Raw genomic sequence first — 25,137 nt, 5'->3', positions numbered from 1 at the left:
CAGTCACCTCCCACCTCATGAAGATTGTGGAGCTTTGAAGAAGTAGATGCCCACAAACATCCCGAACCATCTAGAGACGTACCAGCGCCAATTGGATCCCACTTCATGTGGAGTTTAAACACTGGACCTCCTTGAGTGTTTAAAGGCTCTGGCATGGAGAAGCTGGTGTTGGATCTGTAATGATCTCAGATGTTGTGCTGTTTTATGAGTTGCTCAGTAGCTCCTGGTTCCATAAACTCAAATCACACACTCCAGTGCTCATGTTAGTTCTCACTCTCCAGTGTTCTGTATTGCTTAAAGACTATAATCACACTCTTGATGTCACCCAAATGAGGATGGGTTCCTTTTTTGAGTCTGGTTCCTCTCAAGGTTTCTTCCTCATAACATCTAAGGGAGTTTTTCCTTCACCACAGTCGCCACGGCTGCTCATCAGGGATAAATACACACCGTTCATCTTAACTGTTAAATTCTGTAAAGCTGCTTTGAGACAAAAAGCGCAATAGTAATAAACTTTACTACTATGGAGGGTTCCATGCATATTGGAACCAGGAAAATAACATGGTACGGTTACAGAGTTGATCTCCAAATCTCTAACTCCATGGGCATGTGAAGTTTGTTGGATGATTCAAAAAAAGCACAACGTTTCTGATAATGTAGCCTTTAATTTCAACTAATTTCATTACAGGTTAAATGAGGATGCATAGGTGCTCTAATTACAAGAAGAACCTGAACTCAGCTACAGCTTCACTTTGGCTAGTAAATAAAACACAAGACCCTGAATAAATAATAAGGCATAATTTTTCATTTTCAAAGCTTCATCCACCCCTGATTCCGTCTGGATTCACCGCGATATGAACCGATTCTTCATAATTTAACACTCAGTATCTTCTCCACAATAAAACATCGACAGAATCGAAATGATAAATTAAAGCAAGTCGCCTACTTCCTATTTTCCTTTTTGGTTTCTCTTTATATATAATATATAATTATATAAACAAAAAAAATATATATAGATTCACTCTTTATTCAATAGTACACATTCGTTTCCAGGCTTTAATCCGGACCGCGCTAGTCGTCTATCTTTGCTAACATCGCGATCGCTTTAAAGTCAAATCACAGGATATAATCGATAAAATCGGCTTCCGTTGCGTTTATTAGAACAGTGAGTTGTGAGATCTGCAGAGCGATTAAAGGATGAAACTCGATGAGAGATTATAGCGTATAGCGAATGCCTTCTTAGATCCCGCTGTCCTGTTTGTCGTATCACCCAGGTGAAGACTTGCTGCTCAGATGATGCAGTCCATGATGTGGATTTGCAGACTGTCCAGATCGGGAAGGACTTCGCCACATTTCGGACAGGCGTGCTCGGGAATGTTGACCTGCTGCTGCCAGTCAACTACGAGAGAAAAAGTATATATAGTAGCGTGAAGTTCATCGGGTCTTCATTTTTTTTTTTACCAGCGTGCCGAATTCTGATTGGTGTAACAGGAACTCGGATATGAGGAATACCTCCTCATACATTATTTCTCCAATTTTGTATTTGCTAAAAAAAAAACATCTGCAAGGAGTCTCCAGATCTCCATTATCTACCTGACTTTACTAACAGCCTTGTGGCTCAATCTCCACAAGCACATTTTGAGATCTAGTGGAACATCTTCATGGTCAGGTGTCCACAAACGTTTCACCATACTATTTTATTCCATGATTACTATAAAATCTGATATAATTTTTACTTATCACGCTTCAGTTGCTGAATATATTGAGCTGCTTTACCTCTGCCTCCCTGCAGGTGGTGGTGAGGTGAGGAATCGTTTGGGTTTGCACCACGGGCCACATGTCTCCTCTGCATCTCGCTCATAGACTGCCTGTGCCAGAAATTACACATCGTATCAGCTTCATACAGACCGATTCAGAGCAAACGGATGCACACAGACAGCTCGTACCTTCCCATCGACTCCATGTCGTCCTGTAGCTGGATGTTCTGCTTCTTGATAAACTCCAGCTGAGCAGCCAGGCGCTCTTTCTCCTCGTGGATCTTTTCCCTTGCGGCGCGCTCGGCGTAGAAGTCTGAGGAATACACCTCTGCCTGTGAGCACACACACACACACACACACACACACACACAGTAAATGAGTTTTGAAGGTAATGAAATTTAACTACAATATCCACCTTCGATACAACTAAGAACGAATGATGCAAAGAACCTATTAATGCTGCAGAATCACGAATGACCAGTAGATGGCAGTGTAAAGTAAATTTGGGATTAAATTAATTTTTTGGTGGGAATTATGAATCTGTTTTCTTATCAAATTGAGTATATGAAAAATCACTGGTGGAAACAATTGTGTTTAATAAAGAGGAGTTTGAAGGTGTATTTAAGGAGCTCACAGTCTTTCCACGATAGATGCTGCAAACTAGTCGTTCACTGAGTTCACTATTCATGAGCTGTAATAAACGTTCAGTTCAACACTGAACATTCCAAAAAAAAACATCGAGATTCTATCTAGTTTTCTTTCGTATTGCAGTAACTGTTTTTTCTCTGAAAGTTCTGAAAAATCTGATTTGAAGCTCTCGTCCTGAATCTGCATGATTGTGTGCACTGTGATGCTCCAGCTGACTGCAGGAAAAAGCAGGAGTTACAGAGAAGAAATAAACCCGGCACTGCACCTGAGCCTTAAACACAGAGACCGTCTCCAGTTCTTTGTCTTTCTCGCACAGTTCTTGCTTCATCATGTCGATCTTTTGCTGCTTGTCCGCTAAAGCCTGTTCCGCTGCAGCCATTCTGGTTTGAAGCTCACTGTACTCCTCACGTGATACGTTCCCCTGGAAACCACACACACACACACACACACACACACACACACACACACACACACACACACACACACACACACACACACACACACACAATTTACTACATTACAAAAATGGACAGGTTTCCCCACTCGATCCCGGCCCTCAAACTAAAATATATATAAATAAATAAAATGAACGTGTGATCGGTCACCTGACGTTTCTTGTTCTCTTGCTGAAGTTCTTCATAATCCTCAAACAGCTTGGTGTACGCGTCCTTCAGCTGGGCCAAATCGTTCCTGATGTGGGCGGGAATAAAACACACGCTGTTTATATTTCAGTGTTTATTTTATACTGAAGGCATTTGGCAGACACACTTATCCAGAGCGACATGCAAAGCAGGGAGCCTTGTTTAAACCGGCGTGGTGGTGCTGGGATTTAAACTCATAACCTTCAGCTCAGAATGGCTCTAGAACTTGACCTAGATGGAACTGGACATCGGGACACATCTCAGCATATTCCCTCAGCACTGCTACATTACTATATCCGGAGTGACCTCATTTATACACCGAGCAGGTGAGACTTCACGGCTTTTGCTCAAGGACCTGACAGTGTTAGCTTAGTGGTGCTGGGATTTGAACTCATGACCTTCTGATCGGAAAGAACAACATCTTAACCAGTAACTTCCCATACCAAAACATTGCATTAATTGAGATTCATTTTGACTCACATGCATTATACAAACAGAACTCACACCTTTCGTCCAATCAGATTTTAAAATTCAGTATAACCGAGACCGTGTGTTTAATGTTTGCCCGCTGTTCAGACCTTTCCTCCTGAACTTTCTTCTGCTCCAGTTTGCTGGCCGACTGCATGCTCTCCAGCTGCACCTTCAGTCTGTCGTTCTCAGCCTGCAGCTGCGCTCTGTCGCCGAGCTGAGTCTTCAACGTGCCAAGGTCCTGCTCCAGCTCCTTACACCTGCATGATCATCTCAGTATTATTACACCCTCACAGAGGTGATTTATTAACACACTGCAACACATATGCATAATACAGTATCTACTGAAGCTTTAAAGAAGCATCACATCTGCCTGTGCTCAAAGCCTGCTCCATGAAGATCTGCTTTACACTGTTCGGAGTAAAAGATCTCCAGCTAGAGAGCTCCGACCTCAACTGCCCTATTGAACATGAATATGAACGCTGACTGCACACCCAGGCCTCCTCACTTCCTCACCTACGTTCGGTTACTTTGTAGATCAATGAAATGTTGAATGGGATGTTAAAAAAAACACATAGCAAACGTATTCTCAGGTGTCCACAAACTTTTGCCCAAATAGTGTATCTATGAAATATATGCTTTTGGGATGCACTTGTCTGTACATGCAGATGTTTAGTAAGAGAGACCTGTCCTGGAGGTTCTTTTTCATGTTCTCCGCCTCGTCCAGTTTACTCTGAGCCTGCTGCAGCTCTTTGAACAAATTCATCAACTGTGTCTTCAGGGTCTCCACCTCCGAGGCTGACTGAAACACACACATGGGCAGAGTAAGCTCCAGCAGAACACTGGACACTGTGGTGGTCTTTTCTATTCAGACATCATCAGATTTCTCAGCTCTAACTCACTTTGGCCGTTTCCTCCTCCGAGATCTTGCTCTGCGTTTCCTTTGTAGCAGTCACACAGGACAAAGACGTCTGGGTTCCACTCTCGCTGGTGGGTTCCTTCATCTCCAGTTCTGCAATCCTTTAGGAAAGAACATGGATGAAGACAAAAGTGTGTAAACCATATGTTTATTCTTCAAAAACATTGTGCAAGATGGTTCTACAGCACTGAATGCAAACGTACATCCTATAAAACACAGACCACATGCCCTAGACACCTGACCATAAGTACGGTATGTGCTTTTTGAGCATCTCATTCCACATCGAGTTCCCATGCTCTTCTAAATCTCTCCACTCTTCTGGGAAGATGTTCCACTAGATTTTGTTGTGTGTTATGGATATTTGTGTTCATCAGCCACAAGGGTGTTATGAAAGGCAGGTACTGATGTAGGTGAGGAGACCTGGGGTGCAGTCAACATTCACCCCAAAGGTGTTCAGTAGGGATAAGATCAGAGCTCTATAGCAGGAGATCTCCAAAGCATGTAAACCAGATCTTCTTAAGAAGCTCACTTTGGGCACCTCACCATGCTGAAACAGGTTTGAGTTTCCAAGTTTGAGTGAATGCTAAATTGTATTATAGCGCCATCTAAAGACGTCCTGAAAGATTGAGAGCCTCCAGATTTGTGGAAACAGTTTGGAAAAGATCCACATAGAGCAGGAAAGAGGAGGTGTCCCAAAACTTTTGGAAATGTAGTGTATTTTACGGTCAGGTGTCCACAAACTTTTGACAGTGTATATGATTAGAATGAACACTCCGGACTTTAGTACTGATAGTGTGTGTGTGTGTGTGTGTGTTTCTACCTCTTTTGTGCAGCCTGGAATTGGAGTTGCAGCTGCTCTTTCTGCTGCGTTTCGATTCTCAGAGACTGTAGGAGCTGACTCACTGTCTGCTCCTCTGACTCCAGCCTGGACCCAGCCATGTCGAATTTAATCCTGCACACACAAACACAGTTTAACCATATCCTCTGACCTTCATGATTTCTTTCATTCCCATGTATCGGTATATAAAACTGAATTGGGGGGGGTCTTCATGATCTGATTCGACTCGTCATATCAGATTGATGTAATATAACGATAAAGGGTTTAAACAGATGTAAATGCAACCTACATGCTCAATGCAGAAGGGTCTTTCTGAGGAGGCAAATCTCTGGTCACGTTCATCTCACCCTCCTACAAAACATACAGTTATTAAACGTGTCTTAACAAATCTACAGGATGTAATAGTAATAGATGCACGATATATTGTTGCTCTGAAGTATCGTGATAAAAAATTTGGAAACACTTCGTCTTTTTAATGATTTTTGAGACGCATGTTCCTTCTGTTTCTATGGAACAAACTTGGTAAAAGGTACAAACACGCAAGAATTGGAAAGAGACTGGAAGAAAGTTCTGGAGTCCAAATGTACATTTTTGGATCTAACAGAAGAACTTGTGTAAGATGTGATCAGACTCCATCACCCCTCACAGTCAAACATGAAGGTGTGAGACGTCTGGAAAGTGAAAGAAGTACTAAACCAACATGGCAATCCTTCCAACACCATTTAATCCCCTCTAGACTGCGGCTAATTGGAACCGACTTCACCGTACGACAAGACGATGAGACGTCTGGAATATCGTCTGGAGTATCGTCTGGAGTATCGTCTGGAGTATCGTCTGGAGTATCGTCTGGAGTATCGTCTGGAGTATCGTCTGGAGTGATATCTACTATGGAAGGACCTGCTCAGTATTAAAAGCAGTAGTTACAGTATTTCAGCTGCATGTTTGGAGAAACAAACTGTCCGGATGCTGAAAGTGTGAACAGCTGTTCTTGATTCTAAAGGAGGATTTCTCAGTGAAAAAGTGGAACATCTGGATATTTGCTTGGTCAAAGTAAATCTTTATACCGTTTCATTACCAAATTTGTTGCATAGATACAAAAGGAACATGTCTCTCAAAAACCATCGAAGACTAGGAGTTTCTGAAACTTTCATCGTCAAAAAACTCAAACCCAATTGGGTTCTCTGGAACCGCAAATTCCAATTGGCTCACATTTTTTTCAGAAATGAGTTCTGATTGGCTGCCAATTTAAAATAGCTTTCAGTTAAAACTTCTGCAACTGACGGCATTATGTAATATATTACAATAAAATCTTTACCAGGTGTCAATAGACAGTCTCAAAAGTATATGTACAGTGTCCTCAACAAAAATATTGGCACCCTTGTTAAATAGACAAAAAAGGCTGAATTTTTTGTTAAACTTTTAGTTTGAAAATTCTTAAGAATACACAACAAAATTATTTTTAAGATTCCCAATAAATATATATATGTGCCACAATTATTGGTACCTCTACATTATGAGTAAATTCCCATAGATATTATATTAATTCCATTAGTACAAACAGATCACTAGAAGAAGGAGATCGTTTAATCAAGGCTCTGTGTTTCAGAAGGGGCATAAACATGAGGAACATATTAGTTCCTTTGGTCATCAATCACACGGGATAAAACACGACGAGTCACAGCTTTTACTGCTCATATTCACTGAAGGTGCCAATATTAATGGAGGTCACTGTATGTTTGGTTTTGTCACATATTGGCATGATTTTTCTTCAAAATCGTGAAGCCCTAACGCATACGAGAATTCTTTCACGTGAAGGTACGAAGGTGTTTCATGTGTGCGTGTCCTCACTGCAATGCGAATCTCGATGAAGGAATCTTCCGGAGACGCCTGGTTCATCTTCAGCTGCAGTTCAGAGTTTAGAGCTACCAGGTCACTTTTCTCAGCCTGCAGACGCACGATTTGACTCATTAACGCCTCCAGCTTGGCCTGCAGACCACCACCTTCACCCTGGAGAACATCAGACTCATAAGTCTCTAGGTAACAACAGCCTTTAAAGCAGCACACTGATCAAAATGTTGGGTTTTGAGTGAAGCATATTTCAGAGTAATAACGTCTACAGCAGCTTCAGCGCATTATAATTACACAATCATCATCAATTATCACCATCATTCCACCTGTCACATGTTCAGCAGTGAGCTGTATCATCCTTTCCTAATTTCCTAAAATTGCATCCACACTTCCTCTTTTTTCCCGGGACTGTCTGATATTGACTGCAGAGGTCAACGTAGATCTACAACGCTGTGCATTATTAGCACGACAACCACGGTTGCTAGTTAACCCTATTTTATCATTTTGCTAAAAAATAAAATAAAAATGCACTCATTGTGAGAAAATATGGGATTCTTTGGATCCAATGTTGGGAAGATTAGATTTAGATTAGATCTAAATGACACCCAATGAAGCATTTAAAAGAGGCAAAAATGTTTATCCACAGAAGCTCTCTGCTAAGCTAGCTAGCATACACCCACCATAATACTGTGTACCAATACAATACAAACCTACAGAGAAATAGATTATAGTCTTATTAGCATTAGGCTTGTGGTTTGATCCGTGTTTGATATCGTCGTTTGATCTCGTCGTTTGATCTCGTCGTTTGATCTCGTCGTTTGATCTCGTCGTTTGATCTCGTCGTTTGATCCCGTGGTTTGATCCCGTGGTTTGATCCCGTGTTTGGATCTCGTGTAAACATATTGTACTTTTACTAAAACATACTTTTCCAGCCATATATGGTTCTTCGTCAAACTTCAACCACAAACTTGGAGGCACGCAGTTTTACAGGAGGTCTTTAGTTGCTGTAGTGTGAAATTCCACTCACTTGAACTAGGAGACCCAAACTTGTTCCAGCATGAATTTGTGACTTATGTAGTTCCATACATTAGTGACTCAATAAAAGATACTTGGAAGCCATGATAAAGTATATGTAAGCAGTGATCTCACCTCGGCACCTGAATGCTGTTTCTCCATCTCCTGTACACGCTTCTTCAGCAGCTCGTTCTCGCTTTCCAGAGTTTGGACTCTGTGCTTGGCCTCCTCGAGTCGCTTCTCCAGGAACCCTCTCTCCTCCTTCTGCTTCTCTTTCCAAGCAGATAGACCCTCAAACCTCTCCTTCATCGACAGGTTAGTCTGCTTCAGGGCTTCTGTGCACCAGATTTAGATGGGAAGGTCAGTGTGTTACAGAGTGTGTGTGTTTCTTATGATCCTTCTGAGCAAGTTGGGGATATCAGATCAGTATTACATCTAAACACCAACTGTCTGTGGTGGTCTCTTTCTGGTGAAGTCTGTCTGTAGTGGTCTTTCTGTCTGATGGTCTTTCTCTCTGTGGTGAACTCTGTCTATGGTTATTGGTCTCTCTCTGTCTATAGTGGTCTCTCTGTCAGTCTGTGGTGGTTTTTCTGTCTGTGGTGGTCTCTCTGTCAGTCTTTGGTGGTCTCTCTGTCAGTCTGTGGTGGTTTTTCTGTCTGTGGTGGTCTCTCTGTCAGTCTGTGGTGGTCTTTCTGTCTGTCTTGTGATCTCTCTGTTGTGGTCTTTCTGTCTCTGATGGTCTCTCTTTCTGTCTGTGGTGGCCTCTCTATTTTCTGTACTTTGTCTGTAGTGGTCTCTCCATTTGATGGTCTCTCTGTGGTGATCTCTGTCTAAGGTGCTTGGTCTCTGTCTGTCTATGATGGTCTCTCTGTTTGTCTTTTGTCAGTTTTGTGGTCTTTCTGTCAGTCTGTGGTGGGCTCTGTCTCTGGTGGTCTCTCTGTCAGTCTGGTGGTCTTTCTGTCTAGCTGTGGTGGTCTTTCTGTCTGTCTGGTGGTCTTTCTGTCTAGCTGTGGTGGTCCTTCTGTCTGTCTGGTGATCTCTGTTGTGGTCTCTCTGTCTCTGGTGGTCTCTTGGTCTGTCTGTAGTGTTCTCTCTGTGGTGATCTCTGTCTATGGTGCTTGGTCTCTCTATGTCTTTGTATCTCTCTGTCTGTGGTCTGTCTGTCTCTGGTGGCATCTCTGTCAGTCTCTGGTGGTCTCTTTGTTTGTCTCTGAATGGCTCTCTGTCTATCTATAGTGGTCATTCTGTCTGTGGTGATCAAGGTCAATTGTGGTCTCTCAGTCTGTAAAGGTCTTTCTCTTTGTGTCTTTAGTGCTTGGTTTCTGTCTATATGATGGTGTCTCAGTCTGTCTGCAGTGGTCTTTCTGTCTCTGGTGTTCTCTCTACCTGTCTGTGGTGGTCCTTCTTGTGTAGTGATTTCCTTATACACACCTTTGAGCTCCCGGTTCTCCTTGATGAGGATGTTCATCTGCTGCAGCGTCTCCTCGACATGTGGCTGGCCAGAGCTCTGAGACTGAGCTGGATGAGACAGATCCCCGTTCATCATCGGGGAATCTGAGGCCATCTTACTGCCAAAAACACTAAAAATGTGTAAAATAAATAAAATAGCACCACACAAAGCAAACCAGGTAAACAAACAAGACTAAAGAGGAAACTCGGCTTGTCATGGGGGGTGAGGGGGGAGAGAGGGGGGGGGACCTGTGGCCTATAACACATACTGCTCTTCTGCTCTTCTGCTTAACTTTTACTTTCGTTTCGTCCTCGGTGTTTTGAAAAACATTACCAGACATGACACATGAGATCATCTCCAGAGGATTGTCAGAACATCTAGATACTGTTTCAAACTTCTCAAACACACACAAACAACACACAACCTTCTCCAGGTGAGACACGACATGTGTGTTATGTGGTGTTGTTTGTGTATCTCTGATCAAAGGCGCGACAGTTGTTGTAACTGGTTACAGATGAAAGCATGCCGCCAGGGGTTCAACAACACACCCGCGCCCGTGTTTAAAGCCCATCCCGTGGTCGCTACTCACCCAGATTCACTTCTGTTTACTCCGCGTTCTCTCACTTCTCACTGCGTTTCCTGGTTCCGACGTTTCCTCCGCTTTCTCTCTGCACGGGCGCAAAGCGTTTCCACGCCCCCCTGCGTGAACGCCGCAGATCTGCACGCCATCGCGACCGACGTCCCGACGCAGCCCAGACGATCCCAGTGCGATGAAGATCTGCGACGTTTGCCGCGCAGACGCGAACTCCCAGGATCAGCTGAGGGTGACGTCACAGGGCCTCCCCCGTGACCGCGTCCGGATGGGAGATTCCCAACCAGCGCGCGTGTACGCTCGTGACTTTGCGCTTCGCTCTTTAATTTGCGGCGACAAGGGACAGAGACAGTATAGCCATAATAAAAAATTAAATAAACATTTAAAATTACACTAAATAGTGTGCATTATTCCTGGGTACTTGGTTTGGGACATGGCCTTTATTTCTATTTGTGCTGCGTATGTACTGTAACCTACAGTCGATCTTCGTTGCAATGTTTTATTTAAACACTAGATGGCACTAAAGTCCCTCTTGTAAATTGAACCCTCTTAAATAGGGCCTCGAATACAATTATTAATACATTTATATAAACTCATAAACGTTCATATGGACTTTATATTATATACTAATATACTTTTAGATGCTTTATATACATTTATTTAGCATTGTATACCGAGTAAGATGTTCTGTGCCTATTTAATCTGAGTAAACACTAGTAATGTTTGCTACGATTCCAATTTTAATTTAATAAATCGACTATAATAATAATATAAATGCGGTATTTTACTGATTGCCCAGTGAGCAGCTGGTTAAACGTATAAAAAGGTGCCTGTACTGCATTACAGGAGTATTGTGCCCAATATGTGGCTACAGGAGAACTGAATCTTTAGAGTCGACTTTGATTCCTGATTCAGAATCGACTCTATTCCATAATTTTTTTTAAAAATAATTATATACATGAATTAATCAATTGTATAGTTTTATGTCGCCTAAACGTGCAATCCTTTATCCCAAATATAAAATATATTTCTCAGAAATCTTTACCTACAGTTAATTAGGCCAAAATGTTTTCCCCAATTTAATTATGAGTAATACGAGGTCACGTGATCGTGCAATCAATTAAGTCTAATATGCGATTAATTAAATATGGTCTAACTTTTTTAGTCATATGGAAGTGTCTACACACACTCAGGGTCGTCCACGTGTGAAACACGTGCGTTTGGAAAAACGTGAGTCACGTTTCTGTAATGCGCAGAAACCCTGGATCAGAATTTGAGCGAGATGATTCGTGTAGTATCTTCTGATTAAAAAGTTATTTCATTGTGTATGCAGGATTTTGCCAGAGGAAACATGTGAAGAGCAGATGGAAATGAGGTTTCAGAAAGAACCCTGGTGTTGAACATGAGGAAATCCGTGAATTAAATCAGAATTAGAGAAGAATTTTGGCTCCAGGGAACAAAATCTTTTCCAGTTCATTTCTTTAACGAGTAGCTGTGGACCTGTTAGTATGTGTGTGTGTGTGTGTGTGTGTGTGTGTGTGTGTGTGTGGAGGGGGGTTTGCTCAGGAATGAAGCGTCTGATGCGCAGAAAAGGGGAAAAAAAAGCCTCTGGGGGTCTGGTTCTTATTGGCTAGAGACAAACTTCATGAGTATCTGATTGGTTCCACACTGGATTCCTAGGGTTTGATGGACAGCAGAAGACGAGAGAAGGTCTCACAGGTTCTCAAACTGAGAGACAGGGCTGGATTTAGAGACTCGTTCCATCAGGGTTGCGCATCGTTGAGTTTGTGGATGTTTGTTGTGAACTTCTGGATCAGTCCTACTTGGAGTCAGAAGTCGTGTAGTGGGTTGAAAGCTTCTCCACACACACACACACACACACACACACACACACACACACACACCTGTGCGTTATCAGTTAGATCAGAGGAAGATGCTCCTTCCTGCGCTCCTGGCCGTCTGGACTTCCCTGGAGCTCGGTTTGGGTTGCCAGCTCCCCACCCAGTGGAGACCCCTGAGCGAGGCTTGTCGCGCAGAGCTCGCTGAGATCATCGTGTACGCCAAGGTGCTGGTTCTTCACCCCGAGCCGCACTACGCGCGGGGTTACGCCGCCGGTCACCCGTACGAGTACGAGCGCGCTGATGTGGACGCGCTGCTCTACACGGCGGAGGTGGAGATGTTGTGTGACCAGGCGTGGGGCAGCATGCTGGAGGTCCCCACGGGCTCGCGCCTCAACGTCACTGGCCTCGGATACCTGTCGTGCCAGTCGCACGCGGTGATGGAGAACTACTCCTACATTTTCTTCCTCAGGTCAGTTCAGGTGTGTGTGTGTGTGTGTGTGTGTGTGTGTGTGAGATGCATGACTGGAAAGATGAAAGTAAGTTGGGGGTCAAGAGGTCATTCTATAAAATGTAACCTATATCACCAGATTCCAGGAGAACGTTTGGAAGAAGTACTGATTCAGATTTCCTTCAAATGAAGGACTGAATAGGAAAAGCTTTATTTCTGCTTTGTAAGCAATTTATTAGGTCAGGGTCACCTTGGATCTGGAGTTTATCCCAGGAACACGCTGTGGTGGAGCTCCAGTCACACCTGGAGCAATTTATAAAGGCTTTTGTGGGATGGGATGAAACTGGAGATTGTTTAGGAAGCCCACATAGATACGGAGAGAACCTGTGAAACGCCACACAGACACGGGAGAACCTGTGAAACTCCACACAGACAGTAATAAAAAGCTCTCGAACCAGGAGCTATGAGAAGTTTGCTCCCTTACCTTTTGTTCATGCTCTCGTGTGTGTGTGTGTGTGTGTGTGTGTGTGTGTGTGTGTGTGTGTGTGGCTATGCTCTTATAAACTAGGATGGATGAAAATTATAACCTCCTCCCCCACGGAGTTAACTACCAAGACGCCATCTTCCCCGACACCCAAGAGAACCGACGCATGTTCTCCAGCCTGTTCCAGTTCTCCAACTGCTCCAGCATACACACATTTCACAGCTTCAGTCCTGATTGGGAGCACCAGGAGGATCACAGGGTAAGACTTTCTCTCTCTGTCCATCTCTTAAAATCTCTTTTAAAGGCTTCTCAAAAGGAGCTCTCCTTGTGATTAAGAGCGTCAGACTTAAACTCGGTGCACACTTTTCTGGCCGCAAGATTCAGACGTGTCTTCAACAGACTCTTTACACTTTCATACACACAAAAACACACAATGTTCTTGTGGGTCAAGGAGTCCCATTTGAATGATGTGCAGAAATTGTATTCATTTCTTCTTTTTCTTCTTTCGGCTTCTTCCATTAGGGGGCTCCACAGGGGATCATCCGTCTCCATACCCCTCCTGTCCTCTACATCTGCCTCTTTCACACCAACCACCTGCATGTCTTCTCTCACCACATCCATAAACCTCCTCCTTGATCTTCCTCTTTTCCTCCCTCCTGGTGGCTCCATCCTCAGCATTCTCCTACTGATATACCCCATGTCCCTCCTCTGCACATGTCCAAACCATCTCAATCTCGCCTCCCTCACCTTGTCTCCAAAACGTCCTACATGTGCTGTCCCTCTAATAAACTCATTTCTAATCCTGTCCATCGTCGTCACTCCCAACAAACATCTCAACATCTTCAGCTCTGCTACCTTTTCTTTATTAATTTCTAAGCTTTTTTGCAGCACCTTCCTCTGAGAGTGAAACATGTATAAACAGAAAAGTAAACTAACTGACTTTAACCTACATAATGGAGAAACCTTTAAAAACCGAGACCAGTTTCATGTCTTTCATCATCAGCGGTCACTGATATTACAAGCACAGGGGTGTATTGTTTATAGCTTGAATATCTTATCAGGCATTGATAAATACGTTTCGCTGGATGGATAGATGGATGGATGGATAGGGGGAAGATGGACAGACAGATAGATAGATAGATAGATAGATAGATAGATAGATAGATAGATAGATAGATAGATAGATAGATGGAAGGATGGATGGATGGATGGATGGATGGATGGATAGGGGAAGATGGACAGACAGATAGATAGATAGATAGATAGATAGATAGATAGATAGATAGATAGATAGATAGATAGATAGATAGATAGGGGAAGATGGACAGACAGATAGATAGATAGATAGATAGATAGATAGATAGATAGATAGATAGATAGATAGATAGATAGATGGATGGATGGAAGGATGGATGGATAGATAGATAGATAGATAGATAGATAGATAGATAGATAGGGGAAGATGGACAGACAGACAGACAGACAGACAGATAGATAGATAGATAGATAGATAGATAGATAGATAGATAGAATAGATAGATAGATAGATAGATGGAAGGATGGATGGATGGATAGGGGAAGATGGACAGACAGATAGATAGATAGATAGATAGATAGATAGATAGATAGATAGATAGATAGATAGATAGATAGATAGATAGATAGATAGGGGAAGATGGACAGACAGATAGATAGATAGATAGATAGATAGATAGATAGATAGATAGATAGATAGATAGATAGATAGATGGATGGATGGAAGGATGGATGGATAGATAGATAGATAGATAGATAGATAGATAGATAGATAGATAGATAGATAGATAGATAGATAGATAGATAGGGGAAGATGGACAGACAGACAGACAGACAGACAGATAGATAGATAGATAGATAGATAGATAGATAGATAGATAGATAGATGATAGATAGATAGATGGATGGAAGGATAGATAGATAGATAGATAGATAGATAGATAGATAGATAGATAGATAGATAGATAGATAGATAGATAGATAGATAGGGGAAGATGGACAGACAGATAGATCGATAGATCGATAGATAGATAGATAGATAGATAGATAGATAGATAGATAGATAGATAGATAGATAGATAGATGGATGGATGGATGGATGGATGGATAGGGGAAGATGGATAGATAGATAGATAGATAGATAGATAGATAGATAGATAGATAGATAGATAGATAGATAGATGGATGGATGGATGGATGGATAGATGGATAGGGGGAAGATGGATAGATAGATAGATAGATAGATAGATAGATAGATAGATAGATAGATAGATAGATAGATAGATAGATAGATAGATAGATAGATAGATAGATAGAAAGAAAGAAAGAAATCTGGGCACATCCAATTTGGATAAATACTGAAAATTGACTGCAAAATCTATGAACATCTCTAAATTTCCATGGCAAAAATGGCGAAGTCGTTCTTTTCAACGAGGCACCGATTTCACAATTATCCTTCCTACATGTTAAAACTGTAATTGGTTAGTCACAAAGCCTTATTACTGAAAGCAGGCAGTTCCTGGCCATGCTTAAGTCTGGCTTGTGAGATTAAAAGCATCACAGTAAGGGGCAAGAAAATCCCAGCTCTCCAAAAGCCCCTAGGTGGACTGGGGCCTCAAGAGGGTTCGACTAACATTTTTCTATTTACAACTAAAGTAAAAGGGGCCCACAGAGACCACAGTAAAAAAAGACTTCCTCCAGGATTTTTCTGAAGGTTAACAGCTCTACCTTGTAACCTTTTTCTGAAAGGGGAATTCTTTGTTGGAGCGTAGGATTCTTCAGGCTTCTCTCAGTGGTGTAGACCCTCATTCAGCTTAGTAGTAAAACTGAGTTTGGGGACATGCTGAAGAATTTCAAAACCAGAGATTTTTGTTCTCAGCTTCAGAGACACATACAGTATATATGATACAATATATGGACAAAAGTAGTAGGATAGCTGACCAGGTGTTCAGGTTGTGGTTCCTCCTCAAACTGTTAGCACAAAGTTAAAAGCACACGATTGTATAGGATGTCTAAGAATGTGCTGACATGACATTTTCCATTGACTTGAGCAAGCGGACCCACACCTGTTCCAGCATGAAGATATGCTTTAAATCGGTTGAAGTGGAAGATCTCCCGCTATAGAGCTCTGACCTCGAACTCGATTTAACACCTATGGGATGATTTGGAACAGTGAACCGCATGCCTCCTCACCTCACCTACCTTGTTTACTAACACCCTTGTGCCTGAATGAGCACAAGCCTCCATAGGCACACTCCAAACTCCAGTGAAACATCTCCCCAGAATGGTGGGAAAGTGATTATAAGAGCAAACAGGGACTACAAATCCATATCTTTTGAACATCCTGTGAGTGGCATTACATCTAGACAGCTACAGCTTCAACTCAGATCTTATCAGAAGATTTTATGGAGGCAGCAGGCGCAAGTGCAGGTTGTACAAACCTGCACTTGCGTCTGCTGCCTCCATAAAATCTTCTGATAAGAAAGTCTGGCCTGTGATTCGATCTCTGCAGTGCAAATGATTTTAAAATATTGATCTTATCAGTGGTTGAAGGCTTGTGAGAACATGATATAGCTCTGTGTGTGTGTGTGTGTGTGTGTGTGTGTGTGTGTGTGTGTGTGTGTGTGCACTCATTGCACTGCATAACTGTTACTGGCAACAACTAACCATGTTGCCTCCAGGTATAACAGGCCTGAACCTGCTCAGGATGTTGAGTGAGTTGAGTGATCATTAGCGTTTACGTCTGGTCATTACATGAGTCGAGAGTCTGGAGTGTATTGTTTTAAGAGCTCTACATGTTTTCCTGCTGTCTGATTAAATGGTGCTGACACACTTTTTTCTGCTGTGGATCCTCTCACTATCTGGATTGGCCTGATTCATCTTGATAAGGCTTCTACTGTGGATTCCCCAAAAACAACTTGGTTTTATCTGGAAATTGTACATTTATAGCAAAAAAACATCTGCTGGAATCATTCCAGACTTTATATACCATTAAATTTGTATGTGCACTTTTTTAAACATCCTGTTCCACATTTCTCGGAAATGGATCCATTTTTGTGGAGATTTGTGCTCGTTCATACACAAGGGTGTTAGTAAAGTCAGGTACGGATGCAGGTGAGGTAACAACGTTCAACGTTCATCTATAAAACTATAGAAAACTATTGCCGGAGATCTTCCACTCCAAACCATGTAAAGCTTATCTTCATGAAGCAGGTTTTTGGGTCTCCTGGTTCAAGTGAAGGGAATATTTCAAGCCAGAACTTTTTAGGTTCTTAGGTTTCCCAATACTTTTGTCCATATAGTATATTGCGGTCATACTGAACACTCTTTCAAACATTTCGCATCACACGATCCGTCATCGCCCAAAAGAGAATGGGTTTCCCTTGAGTTCTAGTCTGGTTCCTTGTAAGGTTTCTTGCTGTCTCAGGGAGTTCTTAGCTTCAATGCAATGCAGATGATGCAGCGAGCAAGTGGTGATCATGGTGAGTCAAAACTCCCTGAGATGGCGTGAGGAAGAAACCTTTGAGAGGAACCTCATCCTCATTCATAGTGGATCTAAATGTCTATTGTTCAACGTGATGTAAAACTGATATCATCTACTGATATAAATAATGTTACTCAAACTATTACTGATAAAACCCCAAAGCATAAGCTGCTATATCCAGGAAATCTTTCCCATGGTAGAAAACCATTGACTCCTACTATAAATAATAATAACACATCTGTCTCCTCACAGAAAACGACAGCGTGTCAATGCTTCTACATATTTTAGCATATATTTCTGTATTGCATTGGACATAAAATTCCCAGGACATTATTATTATTACCCTGTTATTTAAAGCTCCTTCTGCCTGGTCATTTCATGCTTCTTGAAGATCAAGATTATCTCTGGAGAGTTGATTATCCGTATAAACGGATAATAATTCTTCTTATTCTTCTTCTCTTCTAAGCATGCAGGCACGATGAATTTAAAACAGATTCAAATCCACAATTTCTCTTACTATTTCAGGAGGTCTGGGAATTAATTGTAACCAGATGTTTAGCCATAAATTATACAAAAAAATCACTAAGATGTAAAATAATTTACACAGGAAGTCAGAATTTTACGCCCATTACACCTATATGGTCAAGTAAAGTATTGGGACCGATGATTTTTCCGCCCTACATGGTTGTTCAAAAAGTTTTGTTTACAAGAAAGTACTTTATTTATCTATGTTTACACACAATCACCTTCAAAATAGTCCTCTTGCACAGCCACTTCTGGAACGTGTCCCAGAAGTCTTCTTTTCTAAGAGTATCCAGTATCCAGCATCCATTTGTGCTGGATCTCCACAACGGCGTCAGAACGGCGACCTTAAAGCCGGATCATCATCTTCGGGAAAGAAGGCAAAGACCGCAGTAGCCGAATCTGGCCAGCAGGGTGGGTGCGGAAGTGAGATCATCTCTGACAATCATCATGCACAAGTTGCCTAATAGTTTCAAGATTTTTGGGGGCTGAGCTTGTTGAAGGTTTTCCTGATCTCTCATCGTCTACTATGAGACGGCACATATAAACATATGTACAACCACAGTGCATTAAACACACACTTGTCTCAGAAAGAGGGCGAAAGTAATCAAGAGATCAGCTGGGCATTCAGTCAGGAGACTCAGGGACTCAAAAGCAGCTGGAACATCTCACAAGTCAAGTCCACGTGCGCAACTACACACACACACACACACACACACACACCAAGCTGTGTGAGTGCAAGAGGGTGCGAGTCGGATTAATGCCCAGTGGGGTGACAGAAAGATGTTCTACAATATCCTGACACTAATCCGCTTGATCTTAAAAGGAACAAGACAGCGTTTCTTTACCCTAATCTACATCACATCTGTACACAGGCCTGATATCCACAGAGAGCAATCCTGAACGAGAAACTCTCCGAGAGCTATTTGTAGAGGCTAGATAATTTGTCCTTTCGTAGATCCGACTTCTACAGCGATATTGTCACGTGACGTTCTATAAATTGTCGCGCCAGGAATAATTTGAGGAACCATAAACCTTGTTTTCATTTATTTTATTGATAATATACAGGCAGTTGTTGAATTTCCATCAGAATACATTTTAAAAACATGGTGGTATAATACACATACTCACATAACACACATGTTTACTACCTTTAGTAGTATTCGAGTGTCTTTATTTTGTGTCTGAGTAGGAATGTAATAATGGACAAAGGGATTGCGACACCTGACTTTTCCAGCAATATGTGGTTCTTCCCTAAAATGTTGGGGATTGCCATTGTAAAGTATGTGGTGACATGAAACGTTCCCTTCACTTGAACTAGGAGACCCAAACCTGTTCCAGCATGACAGTGCTCCTGTGCACAAAGCCTGCTCCATGTAGATTTGATGTACATGGATTAGAAGTGTGTGGAAGATCTCCTGCTGTAGAGTTCTGACCTCAACCCTATTGAACATGATGAATTGGAATGCTGACTGCACCCCAGGCCTCCTCACCTTCTCACCTACATCACTACCTGACTTTACTAACACCCTTGTGGCTGAATAAGTGGCACGAAATCCAATGGAACACCTTCCCAGAAGAGTGGTGGTTATTATAACAGCAAATGGGGAATAAATGTGGAATGGATTGTTCAAAAAGATGTATATAACCAATGGTATTCTTAGGTGTCCACAATCTTTTGCCTATCTAGTGTAGCTTTATTGCCTTGGTCCTGGAAAAACATTACTGACCCCATGGCTGACCCCTTACCCCTCCGAGCTATGATCTGAAGGAAGAGCAGAAAATCTCTGACTCTACTAGACAGAAGAATTTAGATTTACAGCTTAATGAAAGAAATGCTTTCGAGCCTTAAGAATAAATGGTTCCTTCCTGCCCCAGTCGCGGCTCTTAATGTGTGTGACCACACTGACGTCATAAAACTACCCTGTGTTCCCTTTGCACCCGTTCACATAGCGGGAAGATGTGATTGTAGGAAAAACTGTGAGTGATGCATCACTGCCCTGTCAGTTACCCTGTCAGGGATAGTGGGGTAACATGTTTGTGTTGTTCTGTTCAGGCATGTGGAGGTTAGAGGTCATGTCCTGAAGAGACACGAGGTTATGCTAACAGGTGTTCTCACTCTTAAACAGATGGCGCTTTTGGGAAAACAGTCATCCGGACTGTTGCAAAATGATTAGCACACACACACACACACACACACACACACACACACACACACACACAAAACTGTGTGTAAACACAAAAAATCCGGTATGGTGGTTTATGGGGACCACAGGGTGGCGTGATTTGATCTTCTGTTACCCGAAAGTTGTTATTTTTATATCATTTATTTTATCTGTATTTATTAATCCTATACAGACACACTTTATTTTATACTTTATTCAAGAATGAGTTTTTATCCATTTATAGCTACATTAAATGTTGTGGAATTTCCATTGACAGCATTTGGCAGCCATCCTTATCCTTATCCAACCAACAATGAACTAATCTCATTTACTGAGCAGTTGATTGTTCAAGGCCTTGCTCAAAGGCCCAACAGGTTTGGTGGTGCTGGGATTTGACCTCATGACCAGTGAGCTACCATTTCCACACGAAAAAGGGAACCTGTTCTCATCTACACTTATATTCATGACTAAAAAGACCTTTAATGATCTTATTTATACAAATGAGCAGTTGATGCCCAACAGTGACGGTGCGGGGATTTGAACTCCCAACCCTCTGATCAGAAGTCCAACACTGAGCTATCACTCCCACACAAAAAAGAAAAACCCGTCCTCATCTATGGGCAGAGTTGAGGGATACGAGCCTTGCTGTGGCTGCTTGGTGGTGCTGGGATTTGAACCAATGACCTTCTGATCAGAAGTCCAACACCTTAACTACTGAGCTACTACTTCTCTGGAAAGCAGCTCTGAAGTTAAAACAGAAGTAAAACCCAAAAGTTGATGAAAAACCAGAAGGCCCTAAATCTGTCCTCAAGACTGGAACTGGAGACTTCTTCCATTAATGTTCATTAACTTCACACTATATCACAGAATAGCATCTGTTTAGTTTGTTCTACTGTAGAACTGATGATAGATATTAGAACCAACATGTTCACCTGACAGGACTACTTCAGATCTCACACAAGGGGTGTGTCTGTGTGTATGTGTGTGTGTGTGTGTGTGTGTGTGTGTGTGTGTGTGTGTGTGTGTGTGTGTGTGTGAAGACAGGTGGAGGTGATTATCCATGCGAAGAAAGAACAGAGATAATGAATGCTTTCGTGTAGTTCAGATGAAGCGTCCTGTGGGAAACGACTTGTTTGACGCAGCTAAAAGGAGTCACTCTTTCAGCACAATAACACAACACACAGCAGCGACTCACAGCACTCTGACATACACACACACACACACACTGTGTTGTGGAGAAGAAGAACGGTTACTCTAGTATAAATTCGCACTCACCCCTATCAGAAAGATGAGCTGTTACAGAGTTTTTTTGCATTGCGCCTCGTAGGGTGAGACTCCTGTAAGAAGATGTTTATTAGTATTTATGGAAGGAGTCTCCAGTTTCAGCGCTTCAGCTGTAGCTGCAGGTTTCTTTGCAATTGAAGGCTTTCGATATTCCTCTGGTGACTTTTACATTTCCAGAGCAACTTATCTGATTTATAAAAACTGAGCAGGAGGTCTTGCACAGAAGCCCAGCAGTGGCAGTATGATGGTACTGGGATTTGAACTCATAGCCTTTTGATCAGAAGTCCAACATTTTAACCAATGAACTACATCTTACACTAATGGTTTGACATGCTGCTGTAGGAACATAATCAGGTTATGGATGTAACAGAAACTTCACACTGGCTCATTGTTCTTTTTCGTATAAGTGTATATACGCTTTTTCATTTGTCTGTTGTGATGAAGATCACAATAAATATCACATTACCACAAGAATCTTTCCAGCTGTAGAAACGTGGATTAATAAGAAGAATTCTGATTCAGAGCACCAGCATTATTCCAGCCCCAAATGTCATTACAACAAACCAAATCCATAATGAATAAGTTAATCAATTAATTAGTGAATTATAGATGAATTGATCCCTTTAGTTAGTTATTTTATTCACGTTCATCCATTTATTTGTTTATTTATTTATTCTTTTATTCTTACGTACTAATTTATTTCTCCATTAATTGATTGATTTCTTTCTTACATATGAACATTAGAATGCTTTATTCTTTTCTATTTTTAAATATATAAAACATTTTTTTCATTATCGTTTTGCACCAAGAAACAATTACATTGGCCCCTCCCAATGGCTCCGCCCTCCAACCACAATGCTCCACCCCCATACCATACAAATCATTTACAACCTTCCATAAACAAAAGTTTAAACACATTCAACAATCATTGGCTGAAATTCCTCGATTAATTTACACTAAACAGTCGTTTCTGATTTCATCATATTTTCTTTTTTGTTCTACTTTTCTATGCTAATATTTCGTAGCTGAAATGTGCCGTGTTTTTGCGCTCGTGATATGGCAGCGACGGGAAACCAGTTTACAAAACATATACTAGTTAATAGCACACCTTTATGTTTGACTTTCTTTTTCTTATCCTCTTTTTTATTTTTTACACTACTGAGCCCCTGATGGCTTTCACCTTTTTTAACACTTTTATTCCAGTTAAACATCGACAACATTCCCTGCCAGATAATCGGAAGTAACCAGAATACATTAAAATAGCAAAATAATAATAATAATAATTATTATTATAATAATTATAATAATTATAATAATAATAATACTCGTTTGGTCAGGGGCGAAGGTGAGTTCGGTGGTAGGACAGTGGGCGCTCACTGGCGCCCCCCTGCTGGTTGCACTCTAGGCGACCATCTAATTTACCTATGCCTCGAAATAGTGCCTCACAATAAAAAGTAATGATGATGTAATGTGAACCTTTCTCTATTTGAACATGACAAAATTATTGGCACCCTAAAAGATGCTCGGGTGCAATAATGGGAGTTTGATTTATAATTGCTCCACCGTTTCAGAGAGAGAGAGAGAGAGAGAGAGAGTCCTTTGTTGCCATTGAAACCTTATTTGCGACGACTCCACCCTCGTTCGGTTTGGCTCCCTTCTCTGCTTGAGATTGAGCAGTCTTGGCTCAGTCGCAATGTTTTCTGTCTTTTTCAAAAACCAGCCATTTGTGCCTTCCTCATCCTCCTTCCTGTTTCTCTTTCCCTCCGTCTGTTCCAGTGTCCTGTGGGTGCTTCAGTTGTGTTTTCATCACAGCTTGGACCACTGAACATAACAGGCTGTGTTTGGCCTGCGAAATGGCCTGGAAAGTGCATGCACACACACACACACACACACACACACACACACACACACACACACACACACAGTGGGAGGAGACGATGATTCATTAAGAAAAATAAGTAATTGGGTGTTTGTCGAGCGCAGGCTGTGACAAAAACATGACCACCAGAAGCGTGTTTGCGTATTCTGACCAGCTGTCTAGCCTCGGGAGCCGTAGAGTCATGTCCAAAATTATTGGCACCCTCCGAGAGAATGGGGATAAAGATGAGGGTATAAAAAGCAAACAATGCCCCAAAATCTTTTCCAACGTTCGTCTGGAGAAAATAATCAAATCGAAACTGGAAAGTGTGTATTTGTCCATGCTGTTTGCTTCTCACTCATTCACACGGCTTTTGTGTACGTCGCTAAGCCAGAAGTCACCCACAGAGACCTGTTGCTGTTTGTTGTTAAAGCAGCAGGTCTTCTGTTTAAACAGCAGAAACACTGCTCCAGCAGGTGGCTGTTTCCTCTAAGGCCATCTTTTTCTCTTTCCTCGCTCCCATCCTCACTCACCTCTTCTGCTCATGTCCTCTTTTTTTATGCAAGAAAAACTCAAATGACCATCCATGAATGTGACCAAGCACAAAATTTTCACTTCTTTTTAAACCTTTATAACCTCTTTATCTCTGAAAAGCTGCTTTGAGATGATGATGATGAGGAAAATGCTACACAAATAGAAATGAATTCAATTGAAAATGTATACGGTCCTCAGGAAGATGGGAATAGGACACAGATTTGGTTGTGGATTTTAGTTTTGCTGGGTCCAAATAAGACTGGGAGACATGGCGGTACAGTGGGCGCTTTATTTTATAAGTAAGTGTACATATGTGGCATTTGGCAAATGTAATTGTCATTTATACAACTTAGCAGTTGAGGGTTAGGGGCCTTGTTCGAAGGCCCAACAGCTTGATTGTGCTGGGATTTGAACTTATAACCATTTGATGAAAAGAACACTTTAACCACTGAGCTACCACTTCCTACACGCTCAAAGTACTTGTGAAAAGAAAGTCATGAGGCTTTCAGGTGTGCTGATGATCCCATTACCATGCACTCCAACATGGATTCTAACCATCTCCACTTTCATCTCTATCTTTTTCTCTCCCAGTTGCTGTGTTCGTCCGTGCAGCAGGTGCTGTTTGAAGAGGAGGAGCGTGCGGGCCGTCTGCAGGAGCGCGTCACTGAACTGGAGAAGAAGAACCAGAAGCTGAAGGAACGGGTCGGGAAGCTGAAGCGATCGCTTCGCAAAGAGCGTAAAACGAGCAGCCGTTACGAACGTGAGCTTCAGGAGCTCCAGCAGCGTCAGAGCGCCATCAAGAAGACTTCAGAACATCACCTCAACTCCATCGCTCCTCCACACAGGCTGTCACGCCACAAATACACACACACGCTGTGAACACACTCAACATCATCCGGACTTGACACTGCTGGACAGTATCTTTTTCTTTTCTTTTTTCTTTTTGAAGTAGAGTAGAGAGGGTGAAAAACTGCTCACCCTTAGCATTGAAGGAACGCAAGAGATTTTAGATCGTACGTTTATTCATTTATCTTCAGAGTTGTAGTAGATTTGGAGCGTTTACTGGGACCACTGGATGAGGTGGGATTACACCCAGGACATCAAAGGGTATCATACACACTGTGTTTTTGGGAGTTGGGAGAAAACCTGGAGAAAACATACACTATATGGACAATAGATTGTGGACACATGAGCATTAGATGTACTTTTTGAACATCCGATTCCACATTTAGTCTCCATTTAATGTTATACATGTAATGACCATGTTCCATTCTTCTGTGAAGATCTTCCAATAGATTTTGGAGAGTGTT

The 25,137-nt window shown here is 41.9% G+C and overlaps 2 protein-coding genes across 2 annotated transcripts; one reads left to right on the top strand and one right to left on the bottom strand.

Annotated features, from left to right (window-relative positions):
* Window positions 1-1,006: 1,006 nt before the first annotated feature.
* Window positions 1,007-10,313, bottom strand: optn (optineurin). The gene is made up of 14 exons (XM_046872567.1): window positions 10,170-10,313; window positions 9,562-9,710; window positions 8,266-8,465; window positions 7,117-7,275; window positions 5,558-5,619; window positions 5,251-5,382; window positions 4,414-4,531; window positions 4,198-4,313; window positions 3,622-3,771; window positions 3,008-3,092; window positions 2,668-2,823; window positions 1,944-2,086; window positions 1,774-1,865; window positions 1,007-1,396 (listed from the first exon to the last, which is right to left on the bottom strand). Exons 2-14 carry the CDS (start codon window positions 9,692-9,694, stop codon window positions 1,287-1,289), a joined length of 1,656 nt encoding a protein of 551 aa, XP_046728523.1. The 5' UTR covers window positions 9,695-9,710; window positions 10,170-10,313; the 3' UTR covers window positions 1,007-1,286.
* Window positions 2,833-25,137, top strand: ccdc3a (coiled-coil domain containing 3a). Its single transcript, XM_046872571.1, has 4 exons — window positions 2,833-2,866; window positions 12,055-12,482; window positions 13,030-13,204; window positions 24,419-25,137. The coding sequence occupies exons 2-4, from the start codon at window positions 12,106-12,108 to the stop codon at window positions 24,704-24,706; spliced, it is 840 nt and encodes a 279-aa protein (XP_046728527.1). The 5' UTR covers window positions 2,833-2,866; window positions 12,055-12,105; the 3' UTR covers window positions 24,707-25,137.

This window comes from Silurus meridionalis, chromosome 18 (genome assembly GCF_014805685.1).
Source record: "Silurus meridionalis isolate SWU-2019-XX chromosome 18, ASM1480568v1, whole genome shotgun sequence".
Taxonomy (NCBI): Eukaryota; Metazoa; Chordata; class Actinopteri; order Siluriformes; family Siluridae; genus Silurus; species Silurus meridionalis.
This window is presented reverse-complemented; position numbering and strand designations above follow the sequence as displayed.

Excerpts from the sequence above, each read along its gene's own strand:
- optn (XM_046872567.1), bottom strand. The coding sequence starts at position 9,694 with ATGGCCTCAGATTCCCCGATGATGAACGGGGATCTGTCTCATCCAGCT. Across the intron at positions 5,383-5,557 it reads GACCCTTCTGCATTGAGCAT|GATTAAATTCGACATGGCTG; the intron begins GTAGGTTGCATT and ends TTGTGTGTGCAG. Across the intron at positions 1,866-1,943 it reads GACATGGAGTCGATGGGAAG|GCAGTCTATGAGCGAGATGC; the intron begins GTACGAGCTGTC and ends TTTCTGGCACAG.
- ccdc3a (XM_046872571.1), top strand. The coding sequence starts at position 12,106 with ATGCTCCTTCCTGCGCTCCTGGCCGTCTGGACTTCCCTGGAGCTCGGT. Across the intron at positions 12,483-13,029 it reads TCCTACATTTTCTTCCTCAG|GATGGATGAAAATTATAACC; the intron begins GTCAGTTCAGGT and ends CTTATAAACTAG. Across the intron at positions 13,205-24,418 it reads AGCACCAGGAGGATCACAGG|TTGCTGTGTTCGTCCGTGCA; the intron begins GTAAGACTTTCT and ends TTTCTCTCCCAG.